This window comes from Pipistrellus hanaki (genome assembly GCF_964339955.1).
Source record: "Pipistrellus hanaki genome assembly, chromosome: 16".
NCBI lineage: Eukaryota > Metazoa > Chordata > Mammalia > Chiroptera > Vespertilionidae > Pipistrellus > Pipistrellus hanaki.
The window spans coordinates 33494207-33510961 of record NC_140518.1 but is presented as its reverse complement, the minus strand read 5'-3'; the positions used below and the strand labels follow the sequence as shown (position 1 = coordinate 33510961).

Here is a 16755-nt window from a genome sequence, read left to right as displayed (position 1 = left end):
GAGCAAGTAATTCAGGAGGTGGGACAAGGAGGAAGCCATATTACTTTTTATAATCAAGGCTCAGAAGTGACACTCTGTGTTGTATCACTTCCATCTTATTCTATTCATTAAAAGCCAATCAGTGAGTGCAACCTGTACTTAAGGAGAGGGAAATCAAACTCCACCTTTTGAAGGGATTATTGTCAAAGAATTTGTGGACATTTTTGAAAACTACCACAGCATTAATATTGGTTAACAGTTTCTGTTTTCTCCTAGTTGTAAAAGTACCACAGAAGACACTTCTGATGGATGCTCTTAAAGAAGAATCTGAGATAATCTATGACTTTTGCATGTGCAACCCTCCCTTTTTTGCCAATCAGTTGGAAGCCAAGGTAAATATCCTTTCCTTTAAAGTAATTGAATATTTATCTAAGTTTGCCTTGCTTGCAATAAGAGCAAAGAACAGCTTTTGTTTTGGAAGCTGTGTCTGGTTGCTTTTGTAATCAAGCACCTGAAAACCCAATTCAGATTGACTTTTAACAAGAAAGAAAGTTTATTGGCTCATATATCTGAGAAATCCAGCAGTAGTGTCGACTTTAGGAATAATTTGATCAAGGGGATCAAAATAGTATCAAAGCTAAGGCTCAGTTTTTCCAGGTTTCTCTTGGCTCTGACCTCACCCTTGGTTGTTTTTGTTCTCGGGCTGGTTTACCTGAGGCAGAGTAACATTTACAGAGGGGGCGAGAGGGAGGAGAGAGCTCTTTTCTCCCCCAGACCATTACACTTTTGGTTTTCTTCTGATTGGACCAATTTAGGTCACAGCATAGTCCTGCATTGGGTTTATTGGCTTAGGGAGGCGCTTAACTGTTTTTACTGCCACCTATCATTTGATAGTAAACAAACATCCAGTTTGGTCTTTCTTACTTCAAATGAAAAATATATTGCTAGCCAGGACCGGTTTGGCTCAATGGATAGAGCGTCGGCTTGGGGACTGAAGGGTCCCGGGTTCGATTATGGTCAAGGGCATGTACCTTGGTTACGGGCATATCCCCAGTGGGGGGTGTGCAAGAGGCAGCTGATCGATGACTCTCTCATCGATGTTTCTAACTCTATCTCTCTCCCTTCCTCTCTGTATAAAATCAATAAAATATATTTTAAAAAAATATTGCTTATGAATATGGAAAGATACATTGAATTAAAAACAAAGAACCTGCCGGGACCGGTTTGGCTCAGTGGATAGAGCGTCGGCCTGGGGACTGAAAGGTCCCGGGTTCGATTCCGGGCAAGGGCATGTACCTTGGTTGCGGGCACATCCCCAATAGGGGGTGTGCAAGAGGCAGCTGATCGATGATTCTCTCTCATCGATGTTTCTAACTCTCTATCCCTCTCTCTTCCACTCTGTGAAAAATTAATAAAATATATTTAAAAAAAAAAAAAAAAAGAACCTAATAAAAACACTACTATAAAATATTGATTTAACCTATTTTTTTCATCTAGTATTTATTTTTGTATTATTTAGTTACCGTGTAATTAGCATTTGAACAATTGTAAACCCCCTTTTGCCTCACTTAACACTTGTTATTATTTATCTTAATTATAGCCATCCTAGTGGGTATTAAGTGGTATCTCATTTTAGTTTTGCTGTGCATTTCTCTGATAGCCAATGATATTAAAAAAAAAATTTATGTGCTTATTGGCCATTTGTGTATCTTTTTTGGAGAAATAACTATTCAGATCCTTTGCCCATTAAAAAATGTTTGGCCGAAACCGGTTTGGCTCAGTGGATAGAGCGTCATCCTGCGGACTGAAGGGTCCCAGGTTCGATTCCGGTCAAGGGCATGTACCTTGGTTGTGGGCACATCCCCACTGGGGGATGTGCAGGAGGCAGCTGATTGATGTTCCTCTCTCATAAATGTTTCTAACTTTCTATCCCTCCCTTTCTCTCTGTAAAAATCAATAATATATATATATATTTAAAAATGACAGAATTGAGTACATAAAAAAGTGAAATTTTTGTATGTTTAATCACAAACAAAGATGGAAGGTAAAAGATCCTAGAAAGGAATATTTGCATGAATGCAGTTTTTAAAATGTAATATTGTAATGATTATATGATTTTTAAATCCTAAAGCTAGCATGACACTTGTAAATTAAATTTATGCCTAAGCATTTTTATTTAGAACTAGATTACAGTCAGAGATTTGGTCTTAAGGTGTAAAATTTTTCACCAGTGTTTTTTGTTGTATTTCAGGGAGTAAACTCTCGAAATCCTCGAAGACCTCCACCTAGTTCGGTAAATACAGGAGGCATCACAGAGATCATGGCAGAAGGAGGCGAATTAGAGTTTGTTAAAAGAATCATCCATGACAGTTTACAACTTAAAAAAAGATTGCGGTGAGTTGGTTATTACGATAATGGGAATATTTTCCTTGTGTAATTCCAAAGGAAGCCATGTCACTTAGAGTAAATGTAATCACAGATGTCTAAAGAACAAACAAAAATTGAAAAGGTAGCACATCTTACAGTACGCAGAGACTCTGTTTCTAAGTATGCTCATGCCTTTAATTGATTTGCATTTCCTGTAGTCATCTATGCTACATGGATTGGAAGGAAGAAAATACCATATGTTTGTATTGCTTTTATTTCGGTACTGTGATGGAATAAAACAGATTCAAATATGGCTTTTGATTAGAAAACAGATGGGTTTAAATTTGCCCCATGAACCAGATAAATTAGTTGCCTAGTCCTTGAAACAATTATGTTCTTGGAATGAAGTCTCCCAAACAATGACAGATGTGAGGACATTGAGCTATCAAAAACTTAATGAAGGGAAACTGAGATGACTAACCAGCTCCAGAGGAGAGTTAAGGCTATTCCTCTTTTTTTTTTTTTTTTTAAATATATTTTATTGATTTTGTACAGAGAGGAAGGAAGAGAGATATTTAGAAACATCGACTAGAGAGAGTCATAAATCAGCTGCCTCTTGCACAACCCCCACTGAGAATATGCCCACAACCAAGGTACATGCCCTTGATCGGAATCGAACCCGGGACCTTTCTGTCCCCAAGCCGACACTCTATCCATTGAGCCAAACTGGTCTCGGCAAGGCTATTCCTTTTTAAAAGCTAATTATTTCGGGCAACACATCTGTTATTAAGCAGCATAAGGTACTCAAAAAGAGCTATTTGCCTCACTTGAATTTTCACCTTGCTAAGTGTTGTTGAAATGATGGATAACTCAGTAGTTCAAAACTAAAAGGTTTTCAACCTAGAATTTAGCTTTGGGACATACAGAGGTGTTTTTTTTAAATTGTGATAAAATGTACATAACAAAATTAAACATCTTAACCATTTTTAAAGTGTACAGTTTAGTAGTGTTAAGTACATTCATATTGTTGTGCAACTAATCTCCAGAACTCTTTCTTCTTGGATAAGTAAAACTATACACATTAAACAGCAACTTCCCATTCCTCTCTTCCCCGACCCCCTGGCAACCAGCATTCTACTTTAAAAAAAAAATTTTTTTTTTTTTACTATATCTTTATTGATTTCAGAGAGGAAGGGAGAGGGAAAGAGAAACATCACTGTTGAGAGATAATCATTGATTAGCCGCCTCCTGCATGTCCCCCACTGGGGATCAAGCCGGAAACCCAGGCATGTGCCACTAACTGGAATCAAACCTGGGCCCCTCAGTTTGCAGGCCTATGCTCTATCCACTGAGCCAGACCGGCCAGGGCAGCATTCTACTTTTTATCTCTATGAATTTGATTATTCTAGGTACCTTATATAAATAGAGTCAGGTAGTTTTTGTCCTTTTGTGACTGGCTTCTTTCACTTAACGTCATGTTCTCGTTGTTCATCCATGTTATAGAGTGTGTCAGAATTTATTTATTTTTTTTTTTTTTTTAAATATATTTTTACTGATTTCAGAGAGGAAGGGGGAGAGAAACATCAATGTGAGAGATAATCCTTCCTGCATGCCCCACACTAGAGATTGAGCCCGCAACCCTGACCTGCTTACATGCCCTGACCAGGAATCAAACTGTGACTTCCTGGTTGATAGGTCTATGTTCAACCACTGAGCCACACTGGCTGGGCTTTTTTTTTTTTTTTAGAATTTCCTTTTTAAGGCTGAATAATATCTTATTGTATGTACCGTATTTTTCGGACCATAAGACGCACTTTTCCCCCCCCAGAAGTGGGGGGGAAAAGTCCCTGCGTCTTATGGTCCAAATATAGCCTACACATATACTTTAAAAAAAAAGTTTTTTTACTTGCCCGGCTCTGTGTGGTCTCTGTGTGCTTGCCCGGCTCTGTGTGCTTGCTGCAGCCACTGTCCATTCCTCCGTGCCCAGAGTGTCTGCCCCGCTCTGTAAACCCCGAGTGGTAGAGGAGTTCCCATGTATGGTAGTCAGCCTCCATGCCCTCGCTGCAGCCATATCTCCATGTCAGCCCAGGTGCGGTGTACGGTAACTGCGTAATCCAAACCGTAATCATCGCCTGTACCCCTTGCTGGCCCGTACTCCGTGCCCGGAAGAATGCCACGTCTATTCCCCCAATCATTCCTCTCCGCCCTCTGTTGCCGTGCTTGACTACTGGGTAGGCGTACTGTAGATCTCAGCAGAACCTTTACCATAAATCTTCAACTTTATTCTAATTTATTACTGAAGTCTCTCGTTATTGTGTTTTACAGTACATTTTGTCTTTTGCTGACTGTATTTGTTAATAATGGTTCTAAATGGTTCTAAATGCTGCTATTTACTTTACAGGGTTGATTACATGTGTTTATGACTGTGATGTTGGGTTTTAATGCACATAAAATATTTTAGGACACTATTTGTTTCAGAATCTTTTTTTCTTCATTTCCCTTCTCTAAAAAATGGTGCGTCTTATGGTCCGAAAAATACGGCATATACTATTTTGTTGCTTTGGCTGTTGTGGATAATGTTGTTATGTATGAACAGGGTGTTCAAGTATCTCTTAATTCCCTGCTTTCAGTTCCTTTGGGTATATTCCCAGAAGTGGAATTGCTAAATAGGGAAGACATTTTTTTCTTTTTACTTTTTAGGATTTATAGGTATTTAAGGCTGCTTATTACGCCGAAACCGGCTTGGCTCAGTGGATAGAGCGTCAGCCTGCGGACTGAAAGGTCCCAGGTTCGATTCTGGTCAGGGGCATGTACCTTGGTTGCGGGCACATTCCCGGTAGGGGCTGTGCAGGAGGCAGCTGGTAGATGATTCTCATAGATGTTTCTAACTCTCTATCCTTCTCCCTTCTTCTCTGTAAAAAATCAATAAAATATATTTTAAAAAATTGTTTTTCAATTTGATCATTGTTTTGTGGTTGTGAAAGAAAATGTTATTGTTTTAAAAATGTACATGCCGCCCTGACCAGTTGGCTCAGTGGATAGAGTGTCGGCCTGCTGAATGAAGGGTCCCAGGTTCGATTCTGGTCAAGGGCATGTACCTTGGTTGCGGGCATATCCCCAGTAGGAGGTGTGCAGGAGGCAGCTGATTGGTATTTCTCTATCATTGATGTTTCTGACTCTCTATCCCTCTCCCTTCCTCTCTGTAAAAAAAATCAATAAAAGATATTTTAAAATAAGTAAATAAATAAAAATTGGCCGAAACTGGTTTGGCTCAATGGATAGAGCGTCGGTCTGTGGACTGAAAGGTCCTAGGTTCGATTCCGGTCAAGAGCATGTACCTTGGTTGTGGGCAATCCCCGGTAGGGAGTGTACAAGAGGCAGCTGGTCGATGATTCTCATCAATGTTTCTAACTCTCAATCCCTCTCTCTTCCTCTCTGTAAAAAATCAATAAAATATATTTTAAAAAAAGAAAAAGAAAAGAGCAAATTTGCATTATTAAAAAAATAATTAAAAATAAGTAAAAAATGTACATGCCAAAATATTTAGGGTTCAAGGGACACAATAATATCTGTAGCTCAGTCTCAAATGGTTTTAAAAAAAGACACAAAGCAAGCAAATAGAGGAAAATGTTAATTGTTGAATCTGGGTGAAGATTATACTAGAATCATTTGTACTAATCTTGCAACTCCTGTACATTTGAAATTATTTCAAAATACTTTTTCTTTTCTCTTTTTTTAAAGAGCTTGATCTCCAGTAGGGGGCATGCAGGAGGCAGCTGAATGATGTTTCTCTCTCATTGATGTTTCTATCCTTTTCCCTTCCTCTCTCTCTAAAGTCAATAAAAACAATAACAGCATTATTTATAATAGCTAAGATCTGGAAACAGCCCAAATGCCCATCAGTCAATAAATGGATTTTTAAAATGTACATTTACACTATGGAATATTATGCAGCTGTAAAAAGGAAAGATCTCTTAATCTTTGAGACAGCATGGAGGGACCTGGAGAATATTATGCTAAGCGAAATAAGCCAGTTAGAGAAAGACAAGTATATGATCTCACTTATATGTGGAATCTAGTGCACTGAATAAACTGATGAACAAAAAATATCCAGAAACATTGAAGCATGCAATAGACATATGTATTTCAGAGGGAAGGGGGTGGAACGGGCGGGAAAAGATTAAATAATGAACTTACATGCATATATGCATAGCTCATGGATGAACAGACAAAAGTTGGGGAAGGCCTGGAGAGGAGAAGGGAGTGGGAGGTAAAAGTAGTCAATGCAAGGGGGGGGGGGGGGGGGAGAGAATATTTATAATACTTTCAACAATAAAGATAAAATTTTTTAAAAGAATTAAAAAAAAAGTTTTTATTGATTTGAGAGAGAGAGAGAGAGGAAGGGAGAAGGGTGAGAGAGAAACATTGATGGGAGGGAAACATCTATCAGCTGCCTCCTAGACACTCCATACTGGGGACTGAGCCCACAACCCCTGCATGTGCCCTGACCAGGTACGGCATCTGCGCGACCTCTTAGTGCACAGGACCGTGCTCAACGGAATGAACCACACTAACCAGGGCTCAAAATACTTTTTTTGAAACCTGCTGTTTCAGAGGAATTGCTAAATTCTATAAAGAGTAGAATGCTACTTTCATCATTAAAATAGTGTAATGGGTTCAAAGTCTCCTGGGTAACTAGATCTTTCTTTTGTTCATTTTTTTTTCTACTTGCATTTTGATTAGTTGTCACAGGATGCCTGTTGAAAGTAGCTAGGATCTATTAAAATTTTTAATACAACCAGTTACCTCTGCTTTTTCTATAATTCTGTTGCAGAAAACAGTTAAGTATATTGATGATATTAAATCTTAAAATATTCGTAATGTAGTATTCACCTTACCCCAAGGATTTACTTAAATCGTGGCTTTTATTTATTTATTTATTTTAAAATATATCTTTATTGATTTCAGAGAGGAAGGGAGAAGTAGAGAGACAGAAACATCAATGAAAGACAATCATTGATCAGTTGCCTCCTGTAGACCCCGCACTGGGGATTAAGCCCAAAACCCGGGCTTGTGCCTCCACCAGAAATCAAACTGTGACTTCCTGGCTGACAGGTCCACGCTCGGCCACTGAGCCCGTGGCCGGATGGGGATTACAGGCTTTTCTTCGTCTCCTGAGAAATTTATAGCATCTTTCTTTTGCCTCCGTTCTAGCCTGTTTCTTGGCTTCCGGTGACTGATGTAATCTGTTAAGGAATGCTAATTTAAAAGGAAAGATGTTAATTAGCCTATTTTATACATTACTTTGTGAGCACTAATTACTCTTAATTTATTTTTCTTCATTTTGTTCCTGACATACCAAAAGCTTTTAAATTCATTTTGATTCTCTATTTATACACTGTCTTAAAGGGTGCATATTATTTATCGTCCAGACATTTTAAAACCACCAAATGAAACTGATTATGCTGTAGATAAATTTACCCAGGTTTTATGTTTAAAATAGTTTAGGTAGAACAATTATTTCTTTGTATTTTCAAAGGGAAAAGGATTGATGAAAGGAAAATAGAGACAGTCACTTGTTGTTGAACCCACAAACAATGAAAACAAAATATTGGTTAATACACTCTATTTCTAAAGCAATGTAATAATATATCTCCTTAACCTGTCATTTCTCTTTAAAAATAATGTGGCCCTGACCTGTGTTGCTCAGTGGTTAGAGGGTTGGTCTTTGCATCAGAGGGTCAAGGGTTCGATTCCTGGGCAAGAGCGCGTGCTGTGGGAGGCAACTGATCCATATGTTTTTCTCACGTCAATGTTTCTCTTTCTCCTCTCTCTCTCTCTCTCTCCCCTTCCTCCTCTTCCACTCTCTTTAAAAATCAATGGGGCCAAAGCCAGTTTGGCTTAGTGAATAGAGCGTCGGCCTGTGCACTGGAGGGTCCCGGGTTCGATTCCAGTCAAGGGCATGTATCTTGGTTGCAGGCACATCCCTAGTAGGGGGTGTGCAGGAGGCAGCTGGTTAATGTCTCTCTCTCTCTCTCATCGATGTTTCTAACTGTCTATCCCTCTCCCTTCCTCTCTGTGAAAAATCAATAAAAATATATTTAAAAAATAAATGGGGAAAATATTCTCACTTCTTAAGAGAGGATTAAAAAGAGAAATAGCTGAGACCGGTTTGGCTCAGTGGATAGAGCATCGGGCTGCGGACTGAAAGGTCCCAGGTTCGATTCTGGTCAAGGGTATGTACCTTGGTTGCGGGCACATCCCTGGTGGGGGGTATGCAGGAGGCAGCTGATCGATGTCTCTCTCTCATCGATGTTTCTAACTCTCTATCTCTCTCCCTTCTCTCTGTAAAAATCAATAAAATATTTTTTAAAGGGAAATAATGTGCAGTTAGATGAATTTCAAATGACATAGCAGTAATTGTGATGTTTTAAAAAATGCAGGATACCGAGTATCTATTGCTACTATAACTAAACTGTTATAAACTAAGAAGAAATGTGTGAAACATTACTATATTAACTACTCTTTATGTATATTTGAAGGTATAAGATATATCACATTTAGAAATTTATGTACTTAAATGTTTTATCGAGGTATAACTTGCATATAGTAAAATTCTTCAATTTTAAGTGTACAATTTCATGAGTTTTGACATGTGTATGTAACCACCTCCACAATCAAGATAGAGAACATTTCCACCACCACAGAAGGTTCCCTGGTGCTCCTTTATCCCAGCCCAGCCTCTGGTGACTACTGATCATTTCGTCATAGCGTTTTGGCCTGTTCTAGACTTTCATATAAATGAATCATATGGAATGTAGACTTTTGTGTCTGGCTTTGTATTTTAAATGATTTTAATTTTCTATATATTATTATGTTTTGGTGTCTTGAAAATCTTTCTGAGTGGAGAGAGACTGCCCCTCCCTGGATTAGCCAATTTTTAGAGATAGCAAAGGGCCCAGATTGAGCCTGCCTTTGATATGCAAACTAAAGACGATATAGTATTTATAATGGAATATTATTCAGCCATAAAAAAGATCAAAGTCTTGCCACTGGCAACATGGATGGACCTGAAGGGTATTATACTAAGTGAAATAAATGTTGGACTGTTTCTCATGATTGATTTTTTTAGTCCTGGTTGTGATTTATTTTCCTGCTTCTTTTAATACTTCATAAATTTTAAGGGATGCTACATATTGCAAATCCTATGATTTAGGATACTGTGTTTCATTTTGTTTCTTTGAATGTTGGACTGCCCTGACTGGGTGGCTCAGTGATTGGAGTGTCCTCCTGGACACCAGAAGGTTGGGGGTTTGATTCCCAGTCTGGGCACATACAATACATTGATCGGTTGCCTCCTGCACACGACTCCTGGGGATTGAACTCACAAGCTGGGCATGTGCCCTTGATCAGAATCGAACCTGGGACCCTTCAGTCTGGAGGCCCACACTCTATCCACTGAGACAAACCAGTGAGGGTTATTTTTATGCTTTCTCAATTTACTTGTGATTGGTTTGATCCTTTTGAGTCTTGCTTTTAAGCTTCAGAGGGGTGTATAGAATAGCTCTTAGCCTCATTATAAAACCAGTATGCTTTCCAGAACTCTACTATAATAGATACCCCTTTTATTAAGAAAGGCTTTCTACTCACCCTAGTAGAACCACAAACTAGTCCCAGCTCTGTCTGGGCTTCATTCAGTTTACAGATGTCTGAGCATTCGTCCTCTCGCTTCATAGACTTCCAACCCACATGTGCAGATAGTAACTATTCTGCAGAATATTCTAGGGAACTCCTCTACAGATGCCCAGAATTTTGTTTCTGTGCAGCTCCTTCCTCTTTCGTATTTTGCTATTCAGATCCTTACCACTTCAACCTCTCTGAACTCCAATATCTAGCTCACCAATTCAGCAAGATTCTTGGGCTCTGTTTGAATTTCCTTACCCTGCATTGCAGCTTGGAAATTTCCTTCAGTCAGTAAGCTCTGGCAAATGTAGGACTCACCTGGATTGTTTCTCTCTGAGATCATAGGTCTTTACTGCAGTTGTCCAGTGGCTGAAAAACAGTTCTTTTATGTATTTTGTCCAGTTCCTAGTTGTTTATATTTAAAGGACAATTTTCATAGTAATTCTTCAGAGGCTAAAGAGAAATCCAGTATAAAGGTTGGATCTCTCATACTTTTATAGAATAATCAGAAGAAATACATTTTGTTCTTTTAACTTTTAAGTAGTTCACTCCATCTTCTCTGCACTCCCTTTTCTGAATTTGTATTTACTATAGAAGAAATTGATTTCATGTTTTGTTAGAACTGGAATGTAACATGTACCCCAGTTAGAGCATCTCAAAATACAGGTTAATGGTAGATTTTACAATTTCTCTTAATAGTGGAAAGGGGTGTTTATACAGTGCATGGTTTTTATTATTATTATTATTATTATTATTATTGAGGTATAATTGATACACATTGTATTAGTTTCAGGTATACATGTCTTTATTGTTATTTATTAACTAATTTCTGTCCTAAGGCTAAATGGCCTGCTTTTTAGCATTACGGGTGAGACCTCTCTTCCCCTCCCCCTCCCTTTTTTTGTAATCCTCACCTGAGGATATGTTATTGATTTTAGGAAAAGGGAGAGAGAGAGACATGTATGAAAGAAACATCAATCAGTTGCCGCCGGGTGCATCCTGACCAGGTATCAAAACCACAACCTAGGTATGTGCCCTGATCCGGAATCAAGGCACATACCTTTTTAGCGTATGGGACGATGCTAACTGAATCAATCACCCAGCTGGAACAGACCTCTCTCTCTTTCACTCGCCTTACAAATATAGGGTATTCTGCCCGGTTGGCATGGCTCAGTGGTTGAGTGTTGACCTACAAACCAGGAGATCACTGTTTGATTTCCAGTCAGGGCACATGCCCAGGTTGCAGGCTCTAGGCAGCTGATCAATGATTCTCTTTCATCGTTGTTTCTCTCTCTCTTGTTCCCTTCCTCTTTGAAATTCTTCCTTTCTTCTTGATCTAAAATCAATAAAGATAGCCTTAGATGAGGATTACAAAAAAGTAACCACATAAACAGTGTTTTACTTGTCTGACTGTCCCCTCCAGGTGGTACAGCTGCATGCTGGGAAAGAAATGCAGCCTTGCTCCTCTGAAGGAAGAACTTCGAGTGCAAGGGGTAAGCCTTCCTCATTACTGTTCTTGTGTAGCTACTGTTGATGGTAGTTGGAGTATAGGATTTTCATCTACACCTTAAATCTTTAAATGGGTTTTTTGTTTTTGCTTATTTATTTTTTAATTTGGGGCCAAAAGGGACTTTTCACAAAGTATTTAAATAAGGCCTTATTTGACAATTCCTTATAACAAAGAAAAAGTGGGAAAACAGGATGAGCAGAATATCAAGAGAAAAACTAAAAATTTTAAAAACCTGGTGTTGCCTGGCTGGTGTTGCTCAGTGGATTGAGCATTGTCCCATGCACCAAGAGGTCACTGGTTCGATTCCTGGCCAGGGCACATGCAGGCTGCAGACTTCATCCTCAATGATGGCGTGCAGGAGGCAGTAGGGGGCATGCAGGAGGCAGCCAATTTATGTTTCTCTCCCATCAATCTTTCAATCTATCTTTTCTTCTCCCTCTCTAAAATAAATTTAAAAAAATATATAAAACAACCTGGTGTCTACCTGCCACATCTGATTCCTTTATAACTGCAGAAACTCAAGGCTACATACCTTAAGAAAATTAAGTCTGGGTTATGCATCTAGTTATCAAAAAACACCTAGAACCAGACGATCCTCAGTACAGTTTGTGTCCCTCTGAGGTGCAGTTCACATAAGTTCAGCCCCTTGCTTCTGTTTTAAAAAGCATGTGGTGAGAAAATACTCTCCCAGCCCTCATCACCCATCCCAGTTTATGGTATTTTGGCATGAGGAAGCCTGAGCAGGATTACTTTCCAGAGAGGTCAGATGTGGGGTCAGTGGTAGAAGCTGTTTCTGATTTCTGGTTTCTCTAGAATTCTACTTATCCTTTGATCTCTACCACACTTTTTCTTTGTTAAAATTATAACAGCTACAAAGTCATTTCATTTTCTTTCTTAAAATCTGATAGACAAAAGGGAGACTATAAAGGTGTGTCTAGTCATTTGATGGCTTTCTTTCTCACAAAAAGAAAACAAAAAACCATTCAAATCATTTTACCAATGCTTTGAAGAGCTGTGTTTTGGATGTTTCATATATTTGGATCTCAAGCCAGAACTATAAATTTTTTCTAATGTTTTATGGGAGGGGGAAAAGGCCACAACTTGGTTGAGAAATAATTTACTCATTGATTATTAGGCAGCTATGCATAATTGTTTGGGACACAATTTCACATGAAGCAGCAGCCAAGAAGCATATTGGTAGAATGGCTTCAATTTGATGAGATGCTGTGTTTGTTGGTTTCAGGTTCCTAAAGTCACCTACACTGAATTCTGTCAAGGCCGAACAATGAGATGGGCCTTAGCTTGGAGTTTTTATGATGATGTAACAGTACCAGTAAGTACAGCCCTTTGGTGGGTTTTAGTAGGTCATAAATGAACTAAATCTTTGCTTTCCTGTTTTTGTTAACTGTGCTCCACATGTTTGCATCAGAATGAAAAGTGATTGTAAACGTGACACAGTCTTGGAAGGCTGATGTTGGTAACTGTGGAGCCTTTTTCATGGTTTGGTGCAAGACAGTGATTCTTGCTCAGTAAACAGATTAATTGGAAATGCATCTTTTAGGAATTAAAAATGCAGATAATATAACTTGTAGAAATACCTTGCAGATATAAGTATTCTGTTGGATATTCCTTATAAATTTAATGGGCCCTGGCTGGTGTTGCTCAATGATTAGAGCATTTGGCCCATGCACCAAAGGGTTATGGGTTCGATTCCCAGTCAAGGGCATGTACCTGGGTTGCAGGTTTAATACCTACCTCTGGTTGAGGTGTGTGCAGGCGGTAATCAATCAATTGTGTCTCTCTGAGGTCGATGTTTTTGTTCTCTTTTCCCTTCCCAAACTCTTTCCCTCTTTCCCTCTTTCCTTCCCCTCTCCTGCTCCTTCCCTTCTACTCTAAAAATCGATGGAAAAAAATAAATATCCTCAGGTGAGGATTAACAACAACAAATTTAAATAGAAGTCTGTTTTCCTTTACTCACTGCTGGTTTTCTACATACCTATCTCTTCAGGTTCCTGGTTGAATTTAGAAATTTGCCATTTGGGGTTTGATTTCTAACACTTAGAACCTTTCACTAACGTGATCCCTATCTTCGCTTTAAGATTTGCACTAGAATATTGATCAATTTTTAATCTAGGTGATAGGTCATTATTCTATTCTTTACACTTAGTGTATGCTTGAGCTTGAACATTTTTGTTGTAGAATGTTTTACAAAGTGATTTGTTGCACAAACTTCTCCTTGTCCTATGTGCTGCTCCATGTAAAAGAAAAATGCGAATTCGCAAGACTGAGTAAATTCCCTGGGCTGTACTGAGAAGTCATAATAGAATAGCATCTGCCCAGCCTGCTGTGGCTCAGTGGTTGAGCATCGACCTATGAACCAGGAGGTCATGGTTTGATATGCCTGGGATGCGAGCTTGATCCCCAGTGTAAGGTGTGCAGGAAGCAATAGATCAATGACCCTCTCTCCTCATTGATGTTTCTATCTCTCTGTCCCTCTCCCTTCCTCTCTGAAAATAATAAAAATATATTGTTATTTTTTTAAGAGTAGCATCTGTTCTCACATTTCCCTCATGAAGTGATTGACTTATTGTTTTATTTTTTTTCGGGGGTGGGGGGGCGAGTTTTGTTTTCATTTACCAATTCTGTCAAATTTTAATATTTTGCCATATTTGCTTCAGATCTTTTTTATTTACTTAATTCTTTATTGTTGAAAGTATTACATATGTCCCCTTTTGCCCTCATTGCCCTTTCCCAGCCTGCCCCCGGCCCCCAGCCCAGGCCTTCTTTGCCTGTAGCCTCCTGCCTTAAGTTTATGCGCACTTGGCTTTGTCTGTGCTCCTCCTGCCCAGAGTATTGATGGAGGCCTGCTACCTGGTCCTTCAGGTCTCTAATCCCTTCGCCATACAATAGGGTCGTGCTCAGTGCTCCTCTCCAAATGTGTTGGCTGCTCATGGCCTCTAAAGTCATCTTAAGTGTTGCTGTGTCTCTGACCCTCTTTCCCTCCTCTCATAGGGCAGAGGAGTAGAGACATGCAGAAGTATAAGACAATTTGCAGATGTTTCTGAATACATGAGCTCGATTTGAAACTGAGCCCGTCCTTCCTAATATTCTGCTGGTTTGAAAAGTTTCCCAGTCATGCCGAAACCGGTTTGGCTCAGTGGATAGAGCGTCGGCCTGTGGACCAAAGGTCCCGGGTTCGATCCGGTCAAGGGCATGTACCTGGGTTGCGTGCATATCCTCAGTAGGAGGTGTGCAAGAGGCAGCTGATCAATGATTCTCTCTCATCGATGTTTCTAACTCTCCCTCTCTCTTCCTCTCTGTAAAAAAACCAATAAAAAATATATATTTTTAAAATAAATTTTATTATTTTTATTTATTTTTTAAATATATTTTTAATTGATTTTTTACAGAGAGGAAGAGAGAGGGATAGAGAGCTAGAAACATCGATGAGAGAGAATCATCGACCAGCTGCCTCTTGCACACCTCCTACTGGGGATGTGCCCGCAACCAAGGTACATGCCCTTGACCGGAATCGAACCCGGGATCCTTCAGTCCGCAAGCTGACGCTCTATCCACTGAGCCAAACCGGTTTGGCCAATAAAATATATTAAAAAATAAAGAAATAAAAAGAAATAAAAAATTTCCCAGTCACGTTGGAATGGCCTGAGCCATGGAAGCCTAGATCCGCCTCTATACAATGACTACAACAAGATATGTAGAGATTAGAGTTTGAAATATTCACTGGTTACAAAGATGTTTCTGCTTTTTGGACCTCCCTCCCTTATCTTTCATCTTCTAGAATACCAGGGCTTTAACACCAAATTGTTTTTTTGTTTTGTTTTTTTAATATATTTTATTGATTTTGTACAGAGAGAAAGGGAGAGAGATAGAGTTAGAAACATCGATGAGAGAGAATCATCGATCAGCTGCCTCTTGCACACCCCCTATTGGGGATATGCCTGCAACCAAGGTACATGCCCTTGACCGGAATCGAACCCGGGACCCTTCAGTCCCCAAGCCAACGCTCTATCCATTGAGCCAAACGGGTTTCGGCTAACACCAAATTGTTAAAAATCATTACCAATGCCTTGGGTTATTCCCATGCAAACACTAACAGCCGCAGGGAAGTGGAACTGCACCTGCTCCGGAATGCTTTCTGCTGCAGAGGAAGAGCTGATAATGAGCTCTGGCACTCTTCACATCATCTCAGAGGCCAGGGCTGCCCTCGCCTTCTTGGGATAGTAGCTATTTTAGATCAGAGTATCAAAGGGCACTGTTTCTGTGTTAGCAAAATCAGCTGACTTTGAAAAGGAACCTTCTAAGCTTCCCTCCTTGCTTTTCTGTCTGTTAGGCCATCCTTGAGCCTAATTCGTAGTTTTAACCATCAAAGAATGCCTGTTGCTAAGGGTCTCAGGTTTCTTCCATGCCAGAGTGCTCATCCCTGCCCAGCACTAACCCAACCCAAAGCTGTTAATAATGCATTCCCAAGTGTTCCATTAGGTGCAAAAAAACTGCTACAGGGAAAATGGCAATTTCTGATTTGTGGTAACCCAGCAACAGTCTCTTAGCACTGGAGCCCTTGATCAGCACCTGCTTTCCCAGGGGTAGTCCCGGCCCTCCTGAGGTTTTTAGTGGGCTGGCCTTTTAGTTCACCTTCCCTCTGCTGGACCTTTCCTCACCCCTTGCTTTTTTTAAAGGAGTTTCTATCACCTGATTTCTCCCTCCTTGTTCCTATAGTGGGTAGGGAAGGAAGAGGATGCTGCTTTAGATGAGGAGAGGAAGCCAAGAAATGGAGCTAGTTAGGCAGAAATATTGACCTACTTTCCAGCCCCCCAGCCCCAGTCCGGCCTTTTTAGGGTAAATGTGTGAGTTACTATGGCAACTTCTGTTTTCACTTATCTCAGACCTGACTCCTTTCTGTTGGTGCTGAATGGTGAAAAATTCTAATTCACTGCTCATTCAGTGCCTACACTAAGCCCTTTGCTTTTGTCTGTGTTTATTTTAGTAACAATATGAGGAGTCCTAGTGTTGATAGAATTTGTACCATCGTTTTTGACTGATGATGAATATAAGGAAGCATCTTGGAAAGACTGCTCTTTACAGAATTTTAACAAGCCACTTAGAATTCCTTTGTCCCAGATTCTCTTCTAATTGCTCCAGGCATTCTTTTAGCTTAGCTTTCAGAAGCTAGACGCCTGTTAAAAGAAAAAGGAAAA

At 39.6% G+C, this 16755-nt stretch overlaps 1 protein-coding gene across 1 annotated transcript in view; it reads left to right on the top strand.

The window, feature by feature from the left end:
* Nucleotides 1–16755, top strand: part of METTL16 (methyltransferase 16, RNA N6-adenosine) — a 66665-nt gene that overhangs the window by 25960 nt on the left and 23950 nt on the right. The window contains exons 5-8 of the mRNA XM_084863000.1: nucleotides 256–371; nucleotides 2231–2373; nucleotides 11453–11522; nucleotides 12783–12872. Coding sequence (XP_084719126.1) covers nucleotides 256–371; nucleotides 2231–2373; nucleotides 11453–11522; nucleotides 12783–12872 — 419 coding nt within the window. The remainder of the gene's footprint in view (nucleotides 1–255; nucleotides 372–2230; nucleotides 2374–11452; nucleotides 11523–12782; nucleotides 12873–16755) is intronic.